This window comes from Cricetulus griseus, chromosome 2 (genome assembly GCF_003668045.3).
Source record: "Cricetulus griseus strain 17A/GY chromosome 2, alternate assembly CriGri-PICRH-1.0, whole genome shotgun sequence".
Taxonomy (NCBI): domain Eukaryota; kingdom Metazoa; phylum Chordata; class Mammalia; order Rodentia; family Cricetidae; genus Cricetulus; species Cricetulus griseus.
In genome coordinates, this window is record NC_048595.1 from 244,425,876 (window position 1) to 244,451,531 (window position 25,656).

At 39.9% G+C, this 25,656-nt stretch overlaps 1 protein-coding gene across 8 annotated transcripts in view; it reads right to left on the reverse strand.

Moving 5' to 3' along the window:
* The window catches only part of Akap7 (A-kinase anchoring protein 7), a 120,349-nt gene that overhangs the window by 89,479 nt on the left and 5,214 nt on the right, over nt 1-25,656 (reverse strand). For all 8 annotated transcript variants that reach the window (XR_003482818.2, XM_027402902.2, XM_027402901.2 and 5 more), the window contains exons 2-5: nt 23,631-23,762; nt 16,467-16,606; nt 4,226-4,362; nt 79-239 (exon numbers count right to left, since the gene is read on the reverse strand). Coding sequence is in view for 7 of the 8 variants with exons in the window: in XM_027402902.2 (XP_027258703.1) it covers nt 79-239; nt 4,226-4,362; nt 16,467-16,606; nt 23,631-23,762 (570 nt within the window). In the remaining variant the exon portion in view is untranslated. The remainder of the gene's footprint in view (nt 1-78; nt 240-4,225; nt 4,363-16,466; nt 16,607-23,630; nt 23,763-25,656) is intronic.

Below are 25,656 nucleotides of genomic sequence, written 5' to 3' on the forward strand. Positions count from 1 at the left end.
TCAAGGACACCAAATCTCTAGGACAAACACTGGAAAGACACACATGACATTTCCTGAGTACAGTGCTGTCTGTCTCACCTGCTATCTCTGTAAGTGTGTTGATGTGATCTCCATCTGCTAGCTTCACAAAGCCAACCTGACTTTGGAAAGTGTCAATCCCTTGGAAGGGCAAAGTCAGGTGCTTCCCTTGAAGGATTTCCTCAATGAATGGCTTCAGTTCCAAAAGCGCATCAGTACCACTAGTGAGAGACAATATATTTCAGCAATATGATAAGTAATAAAATAGACAAAACCAAATAAGAAATAAAGAAATCCATTTTAAAAGATAAATTATATATATGCTAATTATTTCAAAGTTCAAAATATCTTTTAGATCTAACCTGAGGTAAAAACCAATATTCATTTTTAAACAACTATAGAAGAGATGAATTAAGTCTTTTCCTAATTATAATTACTAATTACTAATTGAATAGGAATGGCCCCCATAGACTCATGTGTTTGAATGCTTGGCCCATAGGGAGGAGTGGCATTATTAGGAGGTTTGGCCTTGTTGGTGTAGATGTGACCTTGTTGGAGGAAGTGTGTCAATGTGGAGCTGGGCTTTGAGGTCTCATATGCTCAAGCCACACCCAGTGTTTCAGACCACTTCCTGTTGCCTGATGATCAAGATGTAAAACCTTCAGCTCATTCTACAGCACCATTTCTGCCTGCATACCACTTGTTTTCTGCCATGACATTAATGAACTAAACCTCTGAAACTGTAAGTCAGCCCCAATTAAATGTTTTCCTTTATAAGAGTTGCCATGGTCATGGTGTCTCTTCACAGCAACAGAAATCCTAAGACAATACTATTTCATTATTCATCAAGAAACGTCTCAGATGTGGTAGCACACCTGTAAACAAAGCACTCTGGAAACTGAGACAGGAGAACTGCAAATCTAAAGCCTACTGGGACCACATAAAACCTAAAGTATAGTAAGACCTTGACTCAAAACATAAAAATTAAAACAAGCAAACAAAAAGAAATTGCTAACCAAAAAAAAAAAAATGTAGCTGTGTAACTCAAAGTGCTGGGGCTATAGCTCGGTTGTAGAGCATTTGCCTGCTGTGTATGGGGTCCTAGATTCAACCTCTAGGACCTCAGGGAAAAATAGGGCTACAATGTAAAAGACTCCATTTTTTACTAATATTTTACTAATGACACATCCCAAAACAATCCACTACACAGAAGAGCTCTGTTAGGTTGTGGGGAGTGTTTGAATCTTTGTTTGTTTGGTTTCTTTCTGGATGTGGTGTTTTGAGGCAGGCTCTCATGTACAGAAGGATGACTCTGAAGTTCTGTTCACCCTGCTACCACCTCCCAGGTGTTAGGATGACAGGCATGCACCAAGTGTAGGAAAGCACTCTACTGCTAAATCATGTCCCCAGTCCAAGTCCTAGATTTTAAAAAATAAAAGTACTAATATTTACTCAAACAGGACTTACTGTTTACAATGCATTCTACAAAAACTTAAGCAGGCATTATCTCTTAAAATACGATGACTTTATTAAACTGATTTATTGTGCTTCCACTCTATAAATAAAGTGTAAGTTCAACTTTATTTCCCAACTAGAACTAAATGCTTGTTACAGCTGTTTAGCCTATGTTCACTCATGACCAGTTTATGTTTCAAATCTTTATTTCTCTTTACATTTTGAGTTAGACATTATCGAATTTTGTATGGTCTTAAATTTATGATTACTTAAATCCGAAAATAATTCTGGTAGATTCACCTTATTATGAAAAAAAAATTAAACTCACTAGAGGGCAGCAATTACTTAAAAAAGAAATAAGTACAGGCAGCATGAACAGGGTTTTCAAACTTCTCACAAAACCATCACTGAATTAATCTGCAAACAAATAAGTTTTTAAAAAACAGATTTTTGTAGTGATTTCCTATTTCTAAATGAATCTTCACACAGCTTTGAGCTGATTATATTCTCAAGCTTCCCAGTCATGCGCTAATGATGACGCAGAATACCTTTGTAGACGTCAGCGTTTCTCACTGTACCTCCACATCCTCAGCCTAAGTCCAGTGTCCCTAACTGCATCCGGGACCATAGGACACGCTGTACACACTCTGAATCAAATCCTGCACTTCACTGAGTTCTGTGCGGCAAAGCATACGATCAGAGAGCAACCCTTACATACCTACCATAGACTGTAAGACCCTCAGAAAGCTGAGGCTTCCAGAATCTTAGCCCAGGACGGCGGCCACCCCAAACACAGAATGGAGAAAGCTTGATGCAAACTGCATGAGGCTTTATTGTAGATTAACGAGCTAACCCCATGTTAGCTCGGGTCTTTCACCCACCCGCCATGTCGGATGGCTAGAAAAGACGGCTCCTTGGGTCTCCCAAAAGATCTTATAGGGCAGCGTAAGGGGAGTGTCTAGGGGTACGCACAGGCTTACGATTGGTGTGCCTCCAGGCTTGGAGGGCTTGCCCTGTGTTGATTGGTCAACTGGTTGTTATGGCTCATAGGCCCTCCCAGGGTGGTTGCTATGCTCTCTACGTCATTGCTGTGAAATTGTCCATAAAGCACACCCAGGGTCGTAAAGCATAGCGCCACCAGCTAACTTCCGATTGGCTCCTTGTCATGAGACAGGCATCTGACTTTCTAGTGACTAACTTCTGATGGGTTCCTTGTCACGAGACAGGCATCTGACCTCTACGTGACCAAGGCAGGTTTATGGCAAGCATGTGTTCGGCTGTTATGGCTGCCAAAAGGGAAGCCGGTTCCTTCAGACAGACTGAGGGATCTCAAGACATTCAGGTGGCATGGAACTATCAACTAAAACAGGCCATAAGAAAGATAAAACTTAGCAGGGCGTTGGTGGCACACGCCTTTAATCCCAGGACTCATGAGGCAGAGGCAGGCAGATCTTTGTGAGTTTGAGGCCAGCCTTGTCTACAGAGCTAGTTCCAGGACAGGCTCCAAAGCCACAGAGAAACCCTATCTCGAAAAACAAAACAAAACAAAAAAAAGATGATAGACTCTGAAGAATAAAAATGAATATGGACAGGCAATGGATAATCTAGATACCTAGCATACTACACAATATTGGAAGAACAAAAATGTTAGCTCAGAGACTTTTTTTTAATTGTTCACATAAAAAAAAAAAGTCTCCCCAGAAAACTTGATCCATTTGGTTTTATTTAGATGCCCAACAGAGGCCACACCTTGGATCATTCATCACTTGGAAGCTAACAGCTCTGCTCCTCCAGAATGTGGGCCGGCTTCATGAAACCAGCTGAAGACCTAAGAGAAAAGAATGGAGCACAGAAGGCATTCTCTCCCCAGACTTCCCTGCCCACAGGCCGAGAAAGACAACCTAAGACAGTCACAGATGTCTGTCCTGTGACAGAAGTGCTGGTGTCATAAAAATAATTAAAAAGGAGGAACTGTGGGAACTCACAGAATCAACTCATTCCATTTTGATTTAAGGTCACAGTTTTTGCCTGCCCTTGCTCTTCCAAGGTGAAACAATAAAGATGTCTGGCCAAAGAGTATGAATGCAACAGGATGCTTGGTGTAGGATGTGGTCTCTGCATGCCCTGCCTAAAGAACAGACTCCTTAACTCAGAGATAGTTACTTGATGTTTGGGATATTGAGAAGGCAATAATGCTTGCTTGCTCTTTGTCTTTTGCCACTCCCCCTCTTCTGATGGGAGTATAAAAAGACTGTGTGCAATAAACGTGGGTGGTTCAGCACTCACTAGATGCCCTCCTGACTCTATTCTGTGTCTCTTTCTTAGTATCTTTAATTTTTCTGCCTGCCATTTCTTTTCCACACACTTCCCTCCAAACACGGGCCACCCAGTCCATGGAGAAAGTCCCAAGACAGCCAAGGCTACACAGAGAGAAACCCTGTCTGGACAAACCAAAAAAATAAAAAATAAAAATAAAGAGACTATAGTGGAACGTGTCTGAAACCTCAGCCCTGAGGCAGCTGAGGCCAGAGAATCACCAAGTCCAAGGCCACAGTTGATGCTTCAAGTTTGAGACTATCCTTTGTTCCATAAAATAAACAGTAAAAACCCTCTGTACAATGACTATCGATCAAGATAATCAGGATAAAGAATATTTCTTTAGAATCTCGGTGCCTCCTTGGGCTGGCCTATTATTTACTCACAGTAGAGTAATAACTTGGAAGATAATATTCAAGAAAGACACACTACTCACATGTTTACTTCATCTTCATTTAACAACTGCATCACTAGCAAGGTGATATGAAGGGAACCATCACCCACCATGGCTTTGGCCAGTCGCTTATCCTGTTGCAGTATTGTGTTTTGCAAGACCTTAATTCCAGCTGTAATCTAATCACACAAAAAAAAAATTTGAGTAAGCAACAATTTTATAAGGTAAAATTTAAATGAGTAAGTAAAATAAACAAGCAACTACCAAAATTAAAGTGAGGTCAAGATTCTGAAACCAAACACAGAATCATCTGCTTGTTGTCACACTTGCTAGAGAGTTGACTGGAATGGCTTGATATGCTATATAAATGTAGAAAAATCACAAATGTGTGTCTGTCTGACAGGCACTGAGCACAACACTCTGACTTTGCAGACTGGGTGGGGAAACTCCCCATTGCCACACATTCTTTTAAAAATGTGTCCTGGTAATATGGGTCTGACTCACTAATCATGACCATAGCTAAGGGAAAAAAAGCTTTATTCTTTCAGAGAAAGGCCAAATCAGCAGGCAACATTCCATTTCTGTTAGAAGTAATATTTATTTGTCCCACAGTGAATTGTTGGGCCTATTCCTCATCGCTGTGAAGATTCTCTGGGATAAGAGGAATTCCAATAAGAATAGCTGCTGGCATTTTCTTCCTGATTTGTGAAGGGTGGGGCATAACCATGGAGACAGAGCTAAAGGAAATCCAAGCATTATAACACCATGCATCCAGGAGAAAGCCTGCAGGCTGGGTTGCCTGTCTGTCCTCCCTCTCAGTACCTGTTCCTCTGGAACAGGAAGAGGGGTTATGTATCTCCCTCCTCCATTTCCTGTTAGAGCCACAGATGCTAGTCAAGCTGTAAATGTCAGTGCACTGGAGAGTAATCTGAAGTAAAACAGCAAGCCCAGAGAAAGGCCTAAGAGAATTCCTAAAAAGCCTTGGGACTGCAGAATTATTAAGAGAAAAGGAGAAGCTGGGCTGGCAATAGGCAACATCCAGCAAAACAAAACAGAAAAAAAAAGGGGGGGGATAAGGAGAGCACGGGCCATGAGCATAGCAGGCTGTTCTGGTTCTGGAGCCCCTGTGTTATCCTCAACAATGGCCCCATTATTTGTGGAATGTACTGAGCAAATCATAAGACAATGTCCTGGGACCTAGACTTTCTCCTTAATCCAGGCTCCAAGTCCACTGCTTAATTGGGCCCACCGGTCCTCCTTTGTCCCTGTAGAACCCCCTCTGAGTAAAACTCTTGTGACATCATCTTGGAGAAAATCTCCCATCCTTGGTATCCTGAACACCTTCCTGTGGCCTACTTTGACAGTGGTCCTGTCAAGCTATGCTTTTTCTTAGCCATGTTCTATCCTCTGACCTCACCTCTGCTCCTTGTTACAAATCCCCACTGTACTTTCTGTGGTCAGAATAAAGCCCGTCTCTGTCCATCAGGTCATTTCCCATGTCCATGGACCCTGGTAAAGTGACACCAACCTGGCCTTAAAATTGTCCAAGGTGATTAAAAAAAAAAAAAATAGTCTCAACTTGGCTTAAACTGAAGAAGAAAAAAAAAGCAGCAAAATTTCTAGTCATTTCTCGTTTTGTTAGACAGAAACATAAATTAACCTCAGCCAATCGTAAGCCCCCAACTAACATACAATGATTATGTGACTAGGGCTGTTCCAACAAAGTAAACCATAAAAGGCAACTTCATAAGTACAATCAATTGCTTTATTTTACCCCCACATTTTTCCTATAAATACTTACCTCTGACACAAGGAAACAAGAATACTAAACCTCTTCTAAGTCTGGTGTCCCTGATTCACAAATCATTCCTTACTCAAACTTAATAAAATGTTATTGTGCCCAAGATTTTCCAAGTTTAGTGGCAGGATCAGAACTCAAGGGAGATCCCAATGACCTCCAAGAACGTGGAGGACCCAAACTAAAGCAAGGCACCAGGCCCATGAGATAGCTCCAGCAGGTGGCATATGCTTGAGGGAAATACTGACCCCTCTTCAACAGCCGCTTCTAAACAGCTAAAAGCCAAAGGCCTATGCAAGCAATTCCCATTGTCTCCCACAGAAGACTGAATGGTCTATTATTCAATCGTGTAAGCAGGAAAACAAATAGATGACTCACTGTCTGATTGCACTGCTAGATTAGGAATCTCGCTGTTAAACATCTCCATTAAAAACACAGCTTGAGTATTTCTCTTTTTAATTCTCTAAACTTCGTTATTCCAAAAAAAGAAAAAGAAAACTTTGCAAATAAATAAAAGCATCACACAGCAAAGCTAACCAGACTCAAAGCACTAGTGTTTCTTACTGGCACTGACATGACTTTTATGGATGTTTGTCAGAGGGCTTGGCAATATGCAGAGAAACATAAGCCTGAACCGAAGTCAAGCAGTTTAAAAGAGCAGTAAGAACAAGATGAGGACCAGCTTAGTCTGTGACTAAAGGCACCTGCCACCAGCCCTGAGGACCTGACTTCAATCCCCGTGATCCACATGGTGGAAGAAGAGAACTGACTCCTACAAGTTTCCTCTGATCACCAGATGCCCACACACACACAAACTAAATAAGATATAAAAAAAATTAATAAATAAGGAAAAGAATCCAGATCCTCATGTCCATGTGACTAAAAAATGCTACACGGTCAAAGACCAAGAGGTTTTCCTCTCAAGTCTTATCTCAAGAGGTCCTAAACCAAGAACCCTGTGCCTATAGATTTTTGTCACCATTACAGAGTTACACTAAAAGAGAAAAGACTGCCCATTATGCTATCAGTCTTCGAAAGAGACTATGCCTTTTGGTAGAGACAAATCTCCAGCAGGTGAACCCTCAGGGTCTCAACTATTGAAATAAAGATCAATGCTAATTGGGCTCCACTAGACACTACATTACACACAAGCATGGGCAAGCTAAGACCAAAATCAATGGGAAATCATGCACACACTATTGAAAGAAAACGAAGCCCATCCTCCCTGCCTTACACTCACTCTACTATGGTAAATCAACACACCCTTCAATATAAAGATAGTATTTCATTGGGGGAGGGGAGCGTTCAAGTCAAATCCTTAGAATCTCTGTCTGGCCACTTCACATGTCTTCTGCACCACTCTCAGAAATGCACACCTTCCTACTGTGTCACAGTGGGATGAAAAGAACCTTCTATCCTGAGGACATACATCAAGTTCTCTTCGGAGGAAGAAGTAATTCCAGGCTTCTCTGACTCTCTGGTGTCTGAGAGCTATTCTCTTCCTCACAAACAGGAACTGATAAAATAGAAACCCAGATCTCTCTAAGCCTCCAGTCACTTGTGGGTTTCCTCTTCAAACAACATAGGGAAAAGTCCAGGTATAAATGTTCTAGTATACTGGCCACTGCTTCAATTGCCCCACCCCCTAAAGCTATAGACAGTCCAAGGACTTTCACTAATTGTGTGGGGTGGGGTGGGTGTCAAAACTAGGTCCTACTAATTGATCCCTGAAGCACTCTAACCCTTGTTGTGAGATATTTGGTTACACTGTATAAAGATATGTCACTGTGACTGGTTTAATGAAAAGCTAAACAGCTAATAGTTAGACAGGAGGTAAAGGTAGGACTTCTGAACAGAGAGTCCTCAGGGAAGAAAGGCAGAGTCCCCAGCCAGAGGCAGAGGGAGCAACACATGAGGAGAGGTAAAAGCCACAAGTCATGTGACAGCATATAAATGAATAGAAATGAGTTAATTTAAGTTATGAGAGCTAGTGGGACAAGCCTAAGCTATAGGCCAAGCTTTCATAATTAATAAGTCTCTGTGTCATTTTTTTGTGAGCTGGAGACCCAAAGAAAAACCTATCTACAAATCCTGCCAGGTAAAAACCTAAGAGGAAGTAGAAGGCTTCTGTATACTTATCTGCAATAAACGAAATTGTAATTCTAAGATCCTTGGTGGTTCTAGACCCTAACACTGTTATCTGATGTTTCTGAAAGTTCTGAACAGTTCACAGTGGAGGACCTCTGCTTTTCCTTCTGTGGTAGTCCAGCTGATGAAAGCTGGTAGGTTTTGCCTTTAATGATCAGCAGTACACACAGACTGTATGCCCTGTGGGTTCAGAAAAGTTCCATCTTATCTGACTCAATCATTACACTGTCAGCCCTGTAATTCGTGAGGAAATTCACTTATTTAATATGCAGAGAATCTGATGTTATGTTCCCTACCAAAATACCATCTGAACTAACTCAGTTCTCTCATACAGCAGGTATTCTACCAGCACCAAAAGGCCACTGCAGAAAAACTTCAGATCTATCAAGAAAAGGTCCATTGCTTAGGTCACAATCTGCCCACCCGAATTTCCCCCTCACATGGGAGAGTAAAGACAATCCATGGGTCCCCCGACTAGCAGCTTACAGATTACAGAGATGTTTCTGTGGACCTCGGATACTGCACCTCTTGATCTAAATTTCTTCCTGGTTTGCCCTTTATGTCAACTTACAAAAATTCTGCCAGAACCGTCTCTGTGGGAAGATAGCCAGGAACAAGCTTCAGGCCAAATGAAGTTGACCTCAGGCTCATCGTCAGCATTTTAGTGCAGCATCTTACATAGGGAGGTAGCTTTAGAACATGTGTGCCTTTGAAGTATCCAGTAATTGTACAACTAAAAATGCAAAACTGTAAAATACTTTGAAGACTCTTATTTCTGTGAAGTTACATGACACTTGTAATATAGGATTAACTTAAACCTATGAAAAGTTAAAAGCTAATCTAATCAAGCAACATATTTCTAACTATGCTTTGATGCTTCCAATTAATTTATAGATTCCCTGATACCATCTTAGGACTTTTTAAATGCTTTTTATTCCCAATTACAATCTATAAAAGACAAGAACAACACTCCAGTATCTTAATTGTATGTTATTAAAAGCAGCTAATTTTTACAGTCACCGTTTAAAATTCCTCAGAGCCATTAAACCTTACCCATCTTCCTAATCCCCCGCCACTAGTGTATCTGCACAAAGTACACTTTCAAACTTAATACTAACAGTCTCACTTAAATATGACATTAGAAGAAACGTCTACACATAAAAATTTGACTGAAATCTTAAATATTCTACTCACTGAGTTAACTGAAAAGCAAACACTCATCTATTAGGCATCACCACTAATTCATAGTCCACATGCCTACACTAATGCAATTAGAAAAGTCATCTTTATGTCTTTGAAACCTTCTAATTGACTCAATGTAAATGTAAGTTTTGAAAATGGTATAAATTAGCATGTTTCCACATGAGAGACACAAATTATATTGTAGTAACAGTAGAAGACTATCCTTGACCTCATCTTGAACATTGTTTTTAGAATCCTTCAGAGTTGTTACCCTCTCATTGCTCAGTCTGTTGCCTCACTAAGAGTTGCTAAAATTTTATCAGTATGCTATCCAGGAGTTTGGGTATAGTTCATGAGTAGTGTACTACCTAGCACATAAGATGACCTAGGTTTGATTTCTAAGATGGGGGGGGGGGGATATGCTACCTAACTTTACTTCCTAGCCAAATACTCTCAGGGGCTGATGCCCTCTTCTGGCCTCTATAGGCACTGGACATACACGTGGTACACAGACATACATGCAAGCAAAATACAGGGAGAGAGCTAAATACTCATTTTCCTTGCCTGTCAACAACCATGAAAAACATTTGAAAAACTAATACTATAGCAATACTGGAATAAAGTCAACCTCAAACAGAAATGTGTTCTTTACCAAGGGTTTACTATTAGATGACTTTGAATACTTTTCTCTTTTCAGGGCTGAACTCACTAACCTCCCATGCTTTCATTAAGACTAGCTTTCACATTACAAAAGTGAAGAAAAATAGCATTAAATGCTTTAAAAAGTCCTGGAGGAAACAAGCTTGTTTCTAATTTAAATAAAAAAAAAAAAAGTCCTGGAGGAAGTTTGCCCATTAGCATACAAAACACTTAAAGCAGTATACTTCTAATTTGAGCAGCTTCTCTTGAGTTCTTGCATGTCTTTCAATGCTGATTTGTTTACAATAGTTTGGATCATGAATGTCCCCCAAAGGCCCATGTGTCAGTGGCTTAGTCCCCAAGGTGGCATTTCTGAGCTGTGGTTCCTTGAGAGCCTAGTAATAAGTCAGTGGATCACTGGTGGAGTACCCTTGAAGGGATTTCTGAACCCAGTTCAGTCTTCTATCTCCTGCCAAGAGAGAAGTTTTGCTCCACCACAGGCTCCAAGCATGAGGTGTAACCTCGCCTTAGGCCCCAAAGTAATGCCAATCCATCAAGGCCTGCAACTTGCAAACCTGGGAGCCAAAATTTCTCTTTATGAGTCAGTAATCTTGGCTACTTTGTTACATAGACAACCAACAAGATATTATCTCTCATATGAAAGCACATAAATCTGCACATGGTCAACAGCCAGATAAATAATTATACAGTCATAGCCATTAAAGAACAAGTTTTATTATAAGCCATCAATTTTTCCTTCTTTTAAACTAATATGAAAGTACATGTTAACAGCAAAACATATTCCTATGCTACCAGTTAGTATATTACCTTGCTGACATTCTAATGTATTTTCTAACCATATTTCTTAAAAATATGAAATTAAAAATTTCTATAACACACCAACCCCACATCTGACAGAGGACTGATCTCCAAAATATACAAAGAACTCAAGAAGCTAGTTCCCCAAACACCAAACAACCCAATTAAAAAGTGGGTACAGAACTAAATAGACAATTCTCAATAGAGGAATCTAAAATGGCTGAAAGACACATGAGAAAGTGTTCAACATCCTTAGCCATCAGGGAAATGCAAATCAAAACAACTCTGAGATACCATCTTACTCCTGTCAGAATGGCCAAAATCAAAAACACCAATGACAGTTTATGCTGGAGAGGATGTGGAGAAAGAGGAACACTTCTCCACTGCTGGTGGGAGTGCCAACTTGTGCAGCCACTGTGGAAATCAGTATGGCGACTCCTCAAGAAAATGGGAATGAGTCTACCACAAGATCCAGCAATTCCACTCCTAGGCATATACCCAAAAGAAGCACATTCATATAACAAGGACATCTGTTCAACCATGTTCATAGCAGCACTATTTGTAATAGCCAGAAACTGGAAGCAGCCTAGATGCCCCTCAACTGAAGAATGGATAGAGAAATTGTGGTACATTTACACAATGGAGTACTACTCAGCAGAAAAAACAATGGAATCTTGAAATTTGCAGGAAAATGGATGGAACTCGAAGAAACCATTCTGAACAAGGTAACCCAATCACAAAAAGACAAACATGATATGTACTCACTCATATGTGGCTCTGCTTTATGATACACAGTAGAGACCATGCTTTATCAGAGCTGTTTTTAATGATGTTGCTCAGAATGGTCTCCTCCCAGATGATGACTGAGAAACTAATTTAAAAAAAAAAATGGTGCCAAGTACCACAAGAGTAACAGAACTGTGCTGTTTTCTGGGATTTTGTTTTTACTTTTTTGTTGTTGTTGTTTGTTTGTTTTTTTGTTTTTGTTTGTTTTTTGTTTTTCTAAAATGGAGTGTGCAGGATGTCTCTACAATTTTGTTCAAATGACTGCAGAACCTGGAAAAGCTGTTGCTGCTATTGATGCATAACATATTGCCATTATTGCTCTTTATATATAAATATATATATATGCTAATTGAAACTCAAATATGTGATGAATCCAAGGTTTTTCAGTGAGTGCTCACCTGAGCATGCAAATTTGATTTCATCTTTAATAAATAGTAAAGTTATATGCTTGCCAAAAAAAAATAAGTGACACACTGGAAGACAAATATCACACAATTTCAATTTTCTGTGTAACCTAGAAATGATGAACTTATGGGAACAGAGAGCAGAACTGTGGCTATTAGGCTTCAATGTGGTTCTTTTGACAATGGGGAAACGATTGGTTTAAGGATATAAAACTGCAGTTGGACAAGAGGCATGGACTCTGTAAAGTCTTGAGGTCTACTGAGAGCATGATAAATATGCTTGATAACAATGTGCTATATTTTAAAAGTTGTGAGATAGTATACTTTAAGTGTTCTCAAAACAAAAATGATGAATATGTTTGATATAACATGTTAATTGGTTTAATTTAGCCATGCCATTGTGAACATACTGTATTCTGTATCATAATTGTGCATGACTTTATTTATGAGCTAAATAAATGAATGAAAAAAATAAAGAAAAAAGAAAAAATTTCTATAACAAAGAATTCTTAACTACTAAAAACATGTTTAAAATCAAAGAGCCATGTAATTCTGAATGCTTTCTCTTTTTTTTCTTTAAAACTGGGTGCCAAGAAGCTGAGGCCAAAAGTAGAGCAACTCATTGTGAATGTACTGGCTTCCAAGAGCCTGTTTGCAGGTCACTAAACTGGAACTTGGAATACATTCTTCCATTGAAACAATGTGACAAACGGTCCTTCTTTCCCAGGCCTTCCTACCCAGCCTGGTAAGTCCGTTTAAAAGAAAAGTGAACATTAGATACTTTAAAACAGACAAACACAAAAAACTCTCAGCAAAAGAATTGGTACATATGTCCTCCTCTTGTCCAATTCTTACATCTTCTCCCCATATTCCTATGTAAGCCTGATAAACTTGCTGCTCCCAAAAAGTAAGTCTCCCAAGACAGCAGCATTAAATTAAGCTGCATTTCCCATGGCTATAAGCCACTCTACCCGCTCTAAAATATTTTGCTACTGATATTACATTACAAAATCAGCATTTGTACTTATTATTCTTAAGACTTTGGGGACTAGGACTGTGAGGACCTGGGTTTAACCCCCAGCACCACACTTAAAAAAAAAAAAAAAAAGAGTTCTGATTATAGTTTGGTATGGTGGGAATGCTCTTAGGTCCCTGAAATGACAATAGGATGGAGTCTGTGTGTGCAAATGCATTCACCCCCTCCTTCCTGGAAAGCACCAGTTTAGGCACAGAGAATACAATACAACATCTTGTAGGGAAAACAATTAAACTGCAAGAATGACAAGTGATGACCAGAAACCCTAATTACCTTTAAGGAATGGAATGAGATTAGGGGAGGTGACCTTGTCAAGAAGGCAAGAGAGGCTCAAACAGAAAAAAGGACTGAAGTGGAGAAGACCAGAACAGCCATCTTTAAAGAAGGGATTGGGAGTACATCTCTATCCTGGTGTCAATGGGGAAAGCCTGAAGTAAGCAGGTGAGTGGTGGGTTCAGCATGGAGCCTGGAAAAATGAGCATCTGAAGTTATGGCTATCCCCTGACCAAGCTGAACCAGGAGAGTTTGTAAGGCAAGTAAGAGGTCACCAGGTCTGTGAACTCCAAGCCATGCAGGACTCCATCATCCTTCCTCCCACATGCCCTGTGGACCAAATCCTAGTGGAAGATGGAAAGAGTTTCTCTGCCTTATTCCACTTGGTACCCTTCTTCATGTGCTGCATCCCATCACATACCCCCATCAACCCTCACTGGAAAAGCAGAGGAATCAAGCATTGGCAGCCAGGGGATAGAGACACCCGAGGATGGATGCAAAGAACAAAGCATGAAGGGAGAAATATAAACCCAATGGCCTACTGGGCCTAAGCCTGGAATCCCAGCTCCTCAGGAGGCTGTAGCAGGGAGATCACAGGTCCAAACCCAGCGTGAAGAGCTGAGTGAAGCCCTCTCTCAATAGGAACATGTAAGAAGAGTGTTGGGGATGTAATTCAATGGTACAGCACATGCCTAACACTTAGGAGGCCCTCTGGGTCCAATCACAGGTACAATTAATCAATAAAATGAACTGCCTAGTTAAGGTGGAGAAGTCCAAACCAAACACGTTGAGAGCTTGTTTGGAGGTGTGTGCAGCTACTCATATACCCTTGACAAAGACCGGCCCTCCTCCATGAGGGAAGGTCTTCTTTTTTACCAACGACACAGCTTTGGAAGGGATGCAGTCGGGCTGGTAAGGGAGGAAGAGACACCTGCCTAGCCATCTGGATCAACCAAATCATCCCTGGCAATCAATGGGCTGACAGATATCCCAACCTGACTGCCCTCATAACTAAACACACTGGGAGACTCTTTAGTGGAATGATCTCTAAGCAACGAATCAAAACCAAACAAAACCTGGCTTCTCTGCTAGCAGAAGTCATGTGTCTTCAGGGAAGTCACTCCAGCTGTCTACCATTTGGTCTTCTCCTCAATGCCTGGCTTCCATCTGGCTAAAGCATCAGAGCATCACTTCCCGCTCTCACCTAATGTCCATGTGTACACAGTCCTAAAGCAGGAGGAAACCAACGAAAACAACAGACAAGCATCCAAAGATGATTCACAGTAGCTCATATTCTAAGCTGTATGTCACTGAAACACTTCCAAGGACCACCTTACTGCTGGTAAAACCAGAACATGAATCCAAGGTCATTTTTCTCTCCTTATTGTATCTTCTATCTGGTTAATCTCTATCTCAAAGATGGGTGTTTCCCCAGACTACCCAACAAAACTTAGTTGGTTTTTCTCTGATGTTTATTTATTTGACTTAAAATTCTTTTTTTTCAACTTTTTTTTTATTTGAATTAGAAACAGGATTGATTTACATGACAATCCCAGTTCGCTTCTCCCACCTGTCCTCCCCTACCACCACCACCCTCCATCTAAAACCCTACCTATCACATATCCTTTCTGCTCCCCCTGGAGGGCTGGGATTATAGCTTAGTGGTAGAGCACATACCTAGCAAACATACGACCCAAGGTTTGATCCTCAGCAACACTAGAAGAGTGCCTAGTCTAGTGGTTCTCAACCTTCCTAATGCCGTGACCTTTTAATACAGTCCCTCATGCTGTGGTGACCTCCAACCATAAAATTACTTTCATTGCTACTTTGTAACTGTAATTTTGCTAGTTATGGATCATAATGTAAATATCTGTGTTTTCTAACGGTCTTAGGCTATCCCCGTGAAACGGTCATTTGACTCCCAAAGAGGTTGAAACCCCCAGGTTGAGAACCACTGGCCTAGTCAAGGAGAGTATACTAGACTCACAATGAGATTTAGATCTGGCCCTGACCTTAGGCTAGGATGTAAAGGCAGTCTTGTGAAGTATTCTTCCCAGGGGCTTTCATGCCCATGTCACTGCATTAGCTTCAGTTAGATACAGTATTTTTTTCTGTCTTAAAAATATCTCAGTATAAGATCATTGGCTGGTCCCATTTTCTACTACTTATACAACAATGGTTTTTTTAGATTTTAATAGATTTATACTGAGTTTGACATGCAGTCTTAAATTGAAACAGGTTGAGTACCCCTAATTCAAAAACATAAAATCTAAAATGCTCCACAAATCCAAACTACAATGCAAGGTGAAAATTTTCACATCTGATATCATCTGGTTGTAGCCAAGACCCAGAAGCACTAGAAACCATACATTAAATTACCTTCAGAATATGTGAAGAAGGTAAGTATGGAAAACAAATGTTCCTGTTTAGACTTGGATCTCACCCCAATATTCATCATATACATACAAATACCCTACTAGTCCAAATCCGAACTAGTCTACAATCATGGTCATTGGCATTTTGAGCAAGGGATACTCAACCTACATAGCAATGAAGAATGTTTAAAGAAACAACACTGCAATGATCCCCATCATATGAAGGCCTCTGAAGCAAGAAGCTCCATTTCCCATTCCCCCAGAGGCTTCTGAGTTCTGTTTTCCCATGGGCTCACAGTTTCTGCTTCTAAAGGCCACCTCCAATACACTGAACGAGACTCTGGGGATCACCTTGATATGGACCTTCGAGTATGGCTTTTAGATCAACCAAATCAACCCTGGAGATCAGTGGCTGACAGATACCACAGTCTGATAACCCTCCTACCTGAACACATTGGGTGACTCTAACGAAATGATCTCTAAGCAACAAATCAAAACAACAACAACAACAAAAAAAAAAAATCTGGTTTCTCATCTAGTCACAAGATATGTGTTTTCAGGGAAGTCAATGACTTCTGTGTACTTGGTCTCCAAAGGTCTGGCTTCCACCTGTCCATGTTATCATTAAATGAGATTATTCAAATAATTATTCTTTCAAAACTATTATGTAAACAACTTTCTATAACTTAAATGGAAACTTTCCCAACATGGTCCTACTAAAATGTTATCAAAAGATTACTAGAATCTCAAAGCAAGTGGGCTGACAAACATTTAATATATTTTAAGGATAGTTTAGAATAAAACTTAGAATAGAAGCTATCACCTTTTTGTTGGTAATCGGAACAGACAAGAAATAGTTGGGCTGATAATTTTTCGTGGCTTTTTTCCTCTTCTTTATGTGATCATTCTTGATGCCTTCTTTTTCTTTGCTCCTCTTTGAATTCATTTGAGGTACATCAGTGACTAGAGGAAAACAAAGTGAGAAAGTGTCTCACACATTTAAACAAAGATAGCCTAGTTTTAAAAAAGGAAGAAGTCATGCAGTATATGTAATAAGCAGCAATGGTGTGTTACTGTCATTTTCAAATCTAAAGCAAGAGTCAGCAAGAACACCAATAAAGAACATCATTGTAAATGCTTTAAGGTTTGCAGACCATAGGTCTGTGTTTCAGCTACCTTATTCTGACAAAACAAATGGAAGGATATAGCTGTGTCCTGATAAAACTTTATTTACAAAAGGAGGTCAGGTAGATTTATGCCTTAGGGCAACACACACAAGCATTCTCTACCACATGCCAAAGGTTTTTTTTTCCTCATTGTTTTTGCTTTTTTTTAAAAAATTTTTATTAATTTATTTTTTACATTCCAATCCCAGTTCCCTCTCCCTCCTTCCCTCCCACTCTCTCTATTTCCCCCTCTCCTCTCATCTGCTCCATGGAGAGGGTTAGGTCTCCCATAGGAAGTCTTTTTTGTTTTGTTTTGTTTTGTTTTTTGAGGAAGGGTCTTGCTATGTAAACCAATTCCCCTTCCTTAGCCCCTCAAGTTGAGGGCTATGAGCATGAGCCATTATGTCTGACTTCACGCTCCCTCTATACTAAGAAAGTAGATGGCTGGTTGGTTGGTTGGTTTGTGTTTGCTTATTTCATCATTTCCTGGGAACCTAACTTCCTCTGCTAGCCCACTTCCTCCTATCACAGTGCCCCACCCCTTCCCAGCAGCACTGAAAACTGAATACTCAGGCCACTGTGGATATTCATGATCTGAATTGTAGCAAGTAGATCATGTCAGACAGGCTCTAATGTCAATTAAAAAATCTTCCATTGGCTGAAGAGGAAACAATGTGAGCATCAAACTGACTAACAAATTTAGTAGTGTGAATTTTATCAGATACGATCAAATCCATCAGTTCATAATGATTCCAAAAAGAAAAAAATTAAGAACAGAATTCGTTACCTCTGGAGAAGTCAAAGAACCGTTATTCTAAAAAATAACCACTCATGTGTACATGGTACGGTTTTACACCCCGGTAGTCTGCTTTGGGTTTTCTCCCTCTAATCCAGTGCCCTGTTGATACAATCAGCCTGTGACACTGTAAGCCACTGTCACATTTTCTCTTCTTTAGAGTCTTCTTGTTATTACCAAGTTCATCTGTAGAACCAAAACACTCTATCTCTCTCTGCTTTCTCACTCCCTCACTTCATTTTCCTTCCAACTCTGGGAACACAGGCTGTGTTCTGAAGGACAATTTGCTGTTATTCCATTTACTTGCTTTCACATGAAAAGATAAAAAAATAAATATTGATATAATCATCTAGCTTACTGATAAAATAGATGGCTTAAAGTCACAAAATGCAAACAACTTTGGCCGTCTGCCCTGGATCTCTCAGCAGATTATTTATAGTAATTTTACTGGTTAGCAAAAAGTCATCCGTAGAAGTACAGCTTGTAAACTCATAAACTTAATTTATTATACTTGTTAATTTTTATAATGACTTCAGTAGCCATTTAATGTGCACTGATAAACTTGATGTCATTGACAAGGGCTGTTACTTTCTCAACTGCATATATTTTTTTTTCACTAAAGCACTACGTGTCAAGTTATGTAAATTATCTAATTTTTCCTCAATTCTATTTACTTATTTAGAACTACAAAGGAATGAATTAGAAGAGAAATTAATTTAATTTAATTAAGTACTCCATCTGGTATTGTGGGTTGATTGTTTCCACACTTGCTCTTCATTAAAATACTGGGAATAAATGAGAGTTTGTTTTGATATTTCCTTTCTTGTTATCTAAGCAGATAAAAGTCTTTCAAGTAGCCTGGAGTGGCTATGCTCACCTGCAATTCCAGCAGTTGGGAAGACTGAGGCAGGAAGTTTACTGAGTTCAAAGCCAACCTGGGCTACACATGGAGTCACTATCTTTAAAACAAAAATCACCTAATGATATCACAACCATCTGCAGTATTCTCTTTGATGGTTGAACAAACAAAAAATAACAGCCTAATGGGTGGGTGCCCCCTTAACATCCACACCATCATGACCCATTAGAGTGTGCTAAGGGACTGCTCCTGCAGAACCGTAACTGTAAGGTCTCCATGACTCAGGGCAACAGAAGGATTTCTGAGAGGAGTTTGGTGAGGGTCCAGTGACGATGGTGTGCCAGAGGACTTGAATGAGACCAATGACTCATTGCAATGAAGATTTCGTGGTTGGGGCTGATTGGACAAAAGGGTATAGTGTGTGGCACACTGCAGCTCCTGATGCCACTAGGATGAATGAAGAGGTGTTGGAAAGAAAGAGGATCAGTGTGTGTGTGTGTGTGTGTGTGTGTGTGTGTGTGTGTGTGTGTGTGTGTTGTTCTGTTTTTATTTTGGGGGAGTTTTTTGGGAGGGTATGCTATGGGGTGGGGGGAGGATATGGACAAACTGGGAAATAAGTAGGAATGGATGGGATGCATGATGTGAAATTCCAAAGAATCGATAAAGAATTATGTTATAAAAAATAAATAGCCTATTCTCGGAACATATCCATGCATTATTCATGACACAGTACTATATACAGCATTTGCCTTCCCAATTAATAATATAAAGGACGCAGAATACAACTTACCTCTTTTAACTGACACAGAATAATCACTGATATCTGTATATATACAAAAATTTTAGATGAATTATTTTATGTTTTAAATTTTCAAAAATATAACTTAACCACCAGTCGGTGGTGGTGCACACCTTTAATCCCAGAACTTGGGAGGCAGAGGCAGGTGAGTCTCTGTGAGTTTGAGACCAGCCTGGACTACAAGAGCTAGCTCCATGACAGCCTCCAAAGCCACAGAGAAACCCTGTCTCGAACCCCTCAAATAGATATAGATATACATATATACAGATATATAGATATATAGATACATATAACTTAATTAGTTAATAGATAATAAGATAGTAATTTCCTCTATCTCAAAAATCTCCAAAAGTTTTATCAGAACTCAGCATGAGGAAGCCCGGCACAGTGATGCATGCTTATGTTCTGAGGCTTACAAGAGCAAGCAGATCAGAGGTTCGAGGTCAGCTTCAGCTACATAATGATTTTAAAGCCACTCTGAGCTCCAAGAGACTTAGTCTTACAATATACACACCTATAAATAAAAGGAATTTTGAGGGCATAAAATAAGGATTAGTAATTTCTATAGAACTGAATTTCACATGTAACTAGAAACCAATTCTTGAATATTTTCTTTTGAATCTTGACTTAAATGTGGCTTAGGGCTGGAGCAACAGTTCAACAGGTAAGGTTGCTAAACAGTAAGCCTAATGATCTGAGTTCAATTCCCAGGACCTATGCAGCAGAGAGAGAGTACAGTTTCCCTCAAGTTGTCCTCTGACCTCCACATGTGTGTTTTGGCATGCACACACTCATACATATACCTATCTACCTACTTACATGCACACATACCCACACACAAAAATATAATTTTTTAAAAGATTTTATTTATTTATTATGTATACAACATTCTGCTTCCATGTATATCTACACACCAGAAGAAGGCACCAGATCTCATAACGGATGGTTGTGAGCCACCATGTGGTTGCTGGGAATTGAACTCAGGACCTCTGGAAGAGCAGTCAGTGTGCTTAACCTCTGAACCATCTCTCCAGCCCCCAAAAATACAATTTTTAAAATGTTGCTTGATTGTTTGGAATTGACAATATCATATAACTAGAATCAGTGAAACTAAAGCTCTCGCTCCCACATCTCCTGTGGGAAGCAGGCCGGGCTATTCTATCAGCAAAATGACTCTCCCATGCTAACTCCCACTGTCAGAGGCAAAGAACAGCAACACCAAACATTTTCTGGATGCTTCCTGGGTTTGTAGCCAATTGAGCCACAATGTGCTTCTCTCATCAAGAAAAGAAACCCAAAAGTCCTGATGCCCTCCTCACTCAAGCTAGATTTGTCTGCGGGGAACATGCCTAATCACCAGCCAAATGTGTGACTAGGCTGCTCTAACTCTTCACCATGCATGAGACTTTCTTTCATTTATACATTTATGGCTAATATATTTATTGCCTATCTCTGTATTCTAGTAAATAACCCTAAGTATATCTTATATTCTTGTATTTGATTATAATATTCAGCCGATGCTCTTAACCTCTGATCCATCTCTCCAGCCCCTGATTATAATATTCAAAAACATTTAACATTCCTATATATTTCTAGCAAAATATCCTCTTGTATAAAAACAACCCCCCTCAAAAACTGCAAAACCCCATTTCAGCCAACCAGACCCAGAAAGGATGACCTAGTGCACACTGAGAGAGCCATCATCTCTAAAATGAGACATCAACATCTAAAATGTCAAGAGAAGTGTTTTCTCTGGCAAGGGGTATACTCCCCAGATGTTCTCCTTAGCATTACTCTCCTGGTGGTCCTGTCAGAGTTGCTAGAAACAAGAATCTCTTAGCAGTGAATTCTCAATTCCCACACCCCAGGGAAACCAAAGGAGTCACCAGCTTGCACCAGCCACCTGGAATCTTAAGGCTGTTGTCTACACAGAACCAAAAGACTAACTTTGCATGGTCATAAGCACAGCCAAGAAAGGGCCAAATTAGATTCCCTGCATCTACATCAGGTGGTTCACAACAGCCTCAAACTCCAGTTCTGGAGATCCGATGCCCTCTGCAGGCCTCTACAGGCACTGCACTCACATGCACAAACCTTCCCATACAGCTATATACATACACATAATTTAAATTTTTAATTTAATTTTTAAAAACTCCTACTTCTGCCAGGTAGTGGTTTAATCCTTTAATTCCAGCATTCCAGAGGAAGAGGCAGGTGGATCTCTGAGCTTGCTAGAGGCCAGCCTGGTCAAAGATTGAGTTTGAGGGCAGCTAGGACAACACATAGAAACAAACAAAAAACAAAAAAACCCTCCTAGTTCTTACATATTTATATAAAACTCCTACTACACACATACACACACACAAAAAAAAAAAACCTAGTTAAAAATTTCTAGCTAACTAGTTAACAAATTATTTTTCTTTATATTGTAAGGGGAAGCTACTATTAAAAATAAGAGATGGGGCACACACCTTTAATCCCAGCACTCTGGAGGCAGAGGCAGGCAGATCTCTGTGAGTTCAAGGCCAGATTTTTCTATCGAGGGAATTCCAGGACAGCCAGAGGTACACAGAGAAACCCTGTCTTGAAAAAACAAGAGAGAGAAGGGGTGGGGGATTGGAAGAAGTTGCAGTCAAACAACTCAGAGTTATATTTCAAAGGTTTTATAGGGGCTGGGGTGATGGCTCCATGGGGAAAGTGCTTCTTGCAGAAGCATAAGGCCCAGCATTTAATCCTGGGCACCACATCAAAGCCAGGCATAGCAGGATATGACTGTGACCCCAGGGCTGGGAGGCAGGGACAAGCCTAGGGCTTTCTGCCCAGCCAACCGAGCTGAATCTGTGAGCTGCAGGATCAATGAAAGACTGTCTCCAAAAAACTAAGGTAGAAATGTCATTGTCCAGCCTCCATATGCATACAGGTGTACCAGCACACAAAACTGTGTACACACACACAAGGAAAGAAGGGTTTTATAAAGAAACACTTGGACACTTTATATTTAACCCCTTCCTTATACACATTTGTATTTGATCGGTATGGTATCAATATGAACTAAAACAAGAAGGAATTACAATCTGCATTTTACAGTTAAAGTCTCACTCACACAGCTTAAATGACGAAAGTCACACAAGGAGAAAATTTAATAATAAAAACTGAACACACAGTTTCTCCCCTTACCCACTGGATGAACTGGAGTTTAGAATCTGACACCCATCTTCCCACTGAAGAAATCTTCCACTCTGTAGTCCCGAATATAGGCTAACATTCAAATAGTTTTAAAACTCCTAAGACCTACAATATCAAAGTGTGCTATAATACTCCACAGTTAAGAACAGATTTCAGGAGACTGGCCTAAGTCCCATTTTACATGGGGCATTAACATTCACCATTGCTCTAGTAAGAACTATACCAAATCCTGCCAAAAAGAAAAAAAAATCCTGCTTGCATAAGGGCCATCCTTCCCGAGGCCCTACCCTGAGCAGAAGCAGCCATCCTTTTTAAAAGATGAAGTGAACACAGGTCCCAAAGCACCCCTCCTTCCTGATGCATGGTGGTCACTGATCTCATCAGTAGTCCTAAGGCCACAGAGATTACAGAACACTGTTTGCTCTCTGGAATCCTGGAAGGAGCTCATTACTCACACCTACTGCAAGCTGTTCTGACACATTAAATATGAGTAAGATATGGACAGATCAGAAGTACGTACAGCTGGACAGTGAACAGGTTTCATCTCTTCCTGAATCACACGAAAATCTGTCACCTTTATAGAGGACAGCATCCCAGCCATCATGTATAGTTCTATTTCCACAGTGACTTGAAATTTCTGTTTTAGTGTTTCAATCAAGTACTGGTTACATAAAGTTTGTAGATAATGCTCTAAAGGACCAACTGAATTGATCATGCTTGTCTGGTTCATGAATGGGTGGACGGATGCTCTCAATGCATAGCAAAGTGCCTACACATACCCAAAAGTCATTAACCATTTACACATGAATGGGTAGGTACTTCTGAAATTGCAAGTGGCTCTAAAGAAATAAAGTGGGTCATTATAAACCATGAAATGATCTCCCAAATCCATGACTTTCAGAAGTAATTACAGAATGATCTGGTCCAAAATTTTGTGAGCCATTTCTTTTTCTTCCTTCCTTTCTTTCTTTTCTTCCTTTCTTCCTTCCTTTCTTTTTCTTTTCTTTTTTTTTGTGTGTGAGCCATTTCTTATCACCTGTGACAGTTTTCACAATAATGTATCAGGTAACAGCTAGCACTCAAAAGCATGACAAGTATTTAAAATGAAATAAAGATGAAATGCATTAGTAAATGTATCATCCACTGCTTCCAAGTATTTGTTTAAATAATACAGTACTTACTTCCACAGTCATCTTGAATATCTACAGTAGCAAATGGCATGTCTGTCAGAGAATTCTCAGTGCTGATTTCTAATTCCCCTGACACCGTCTCTTCTCTTAGCACACTTTCACACTGATTGGAATTTATTTCTCCTACAACAAACCAGAAAAAGCAACAAATATTATTAAACTGTTGCTGTCAAACTACTACCCAGAAACCAAAACACCTCAGCTATGTGAACAATACATAGCAACCTGCATAAAGAGAGGTGGTGACCTGCTTTTTTAACACAGTCTTGTTTTTAAACGTGCATTTTTAGGAAGCTTTCCAAAGACTTAATCCTTTTCTAACACGCAGTGTTCAGTGGGGTTTTGACAACAAACCAATGAAGTGTGTTGTTTGTTCACTAGTTTGTTGTGTTCTTCTCATGTCTAATAATATGTGGGACTTTAAAAATGCTTCATTTAGTGTTGTTATATTAGCATATATTAATTATACATTACAGGTTTCATTGTGACATTTTCATATGAGAATGTGGTCTATTTTGATCATGGCTTCTCTCTCTCTAACACACACACACACACACACACACACACACACACACACACACACACACACACAGACTTTACCCTCTTATCCCTTCTCACTCACATTTTGTGTTCTAATTTCTACAAGCTCCATAAACTCTTCCACTCCACCATTAAACTTAACACTGGAAATGTAGTTAAAAATACTTGACTCTGGGAGCCAATGAGATGGCTTAGTGGGTAAAGGCTCTGCCATGAAGGTCTGGCAACCTGCACTGGATTCCCATTACCCATGCAAAGGTAGAGAAAACCAATTTTTTTTTTAAGATTTATTTATTTATTATGTATACAACATTCTGCCTCCATATATGCTTGCATACCAGAAGAGGGCACCGTATCTCATTATAGATGGTTGTGAGCCACCATGTGGTTGCTGGGGAAAAAACCAATTCTAATCATTCCCTGACCTCCATACATAGGTCATGCATGCCCTCCCACATACACAAGAGATTTTAAATACATGGTTCTAAATATTCATTTCTTGAAATTCAGCTATGAGAATCAAATCGTCCTCACAGTATTTTGTAACAGCCCTCCCATGTCATACACTAAGTCACATTTCATATTTGGTCTTTGTTTTCTTGGTATGGGTGAAACACCCACAATGTCATGGTTAGAGGGCTAAGGAGAAGAAGACTTGAAGTGATAAAGTTAATTGCTAAGTTTACCTGTTGGTGGTCTCCCCGGTACCACTATTCACCATGCCTCAAGTAGTAGACATAAAAGATAACTTGGACTGAACAAAACCCTGGAATACTTACATAATTTTCACCCAGTGCAATCAATGAAAACTAACTTGCCCTGCAGACTATTAAAGAAAACATACATCCCTTTCTGTTGTAATCCTCTATATTTTCAAATGCAATAATTGCAAAACACATTCCATTAAGAATATGGTTTACATGGCTGGAGAGATGGCTCAGGGGTTAAGAGAACTGGCTGCTCTTACAGAAGACCTGGGTTCAGTTCCCAGCACCCACGTGGCTCACAGCAATCTGTTAATTCCAGTTGCAGAGGATCCAAGACCTTCTCCTGACCTCCGAAGGCACTGCAAACGTCTAGTACACAGACAGAACACACAGGCTAAACAGTCATACACACAAAATAAAACAATAAGTCTGAAGGGGGAGGAGGTGGTACCTTACAGGGCCAGAGAGAGGGCTCAAGTGCTTAACAGCACTTATTGCTCTTCCAGTGGACCAGGGTTCATTTCCCGGTGTTCAGCTCCAAGAACCCACATCTGGAAACTCACCCACTGCCTGTAACTCCAGTTCTGGAAATTTTACACTCTCTTCTAGCCTCTTTAGGCACCTGGATACTGTACCATACACACATTTAGGAGCTCTTGCGTGTGTGCATACATACATACATACACACACACACAATAAATTATATATATATAATATATATGGTACCAGGAAAGTAGTTCAGAAGTATAGTATCTCATATGAATAAGGCC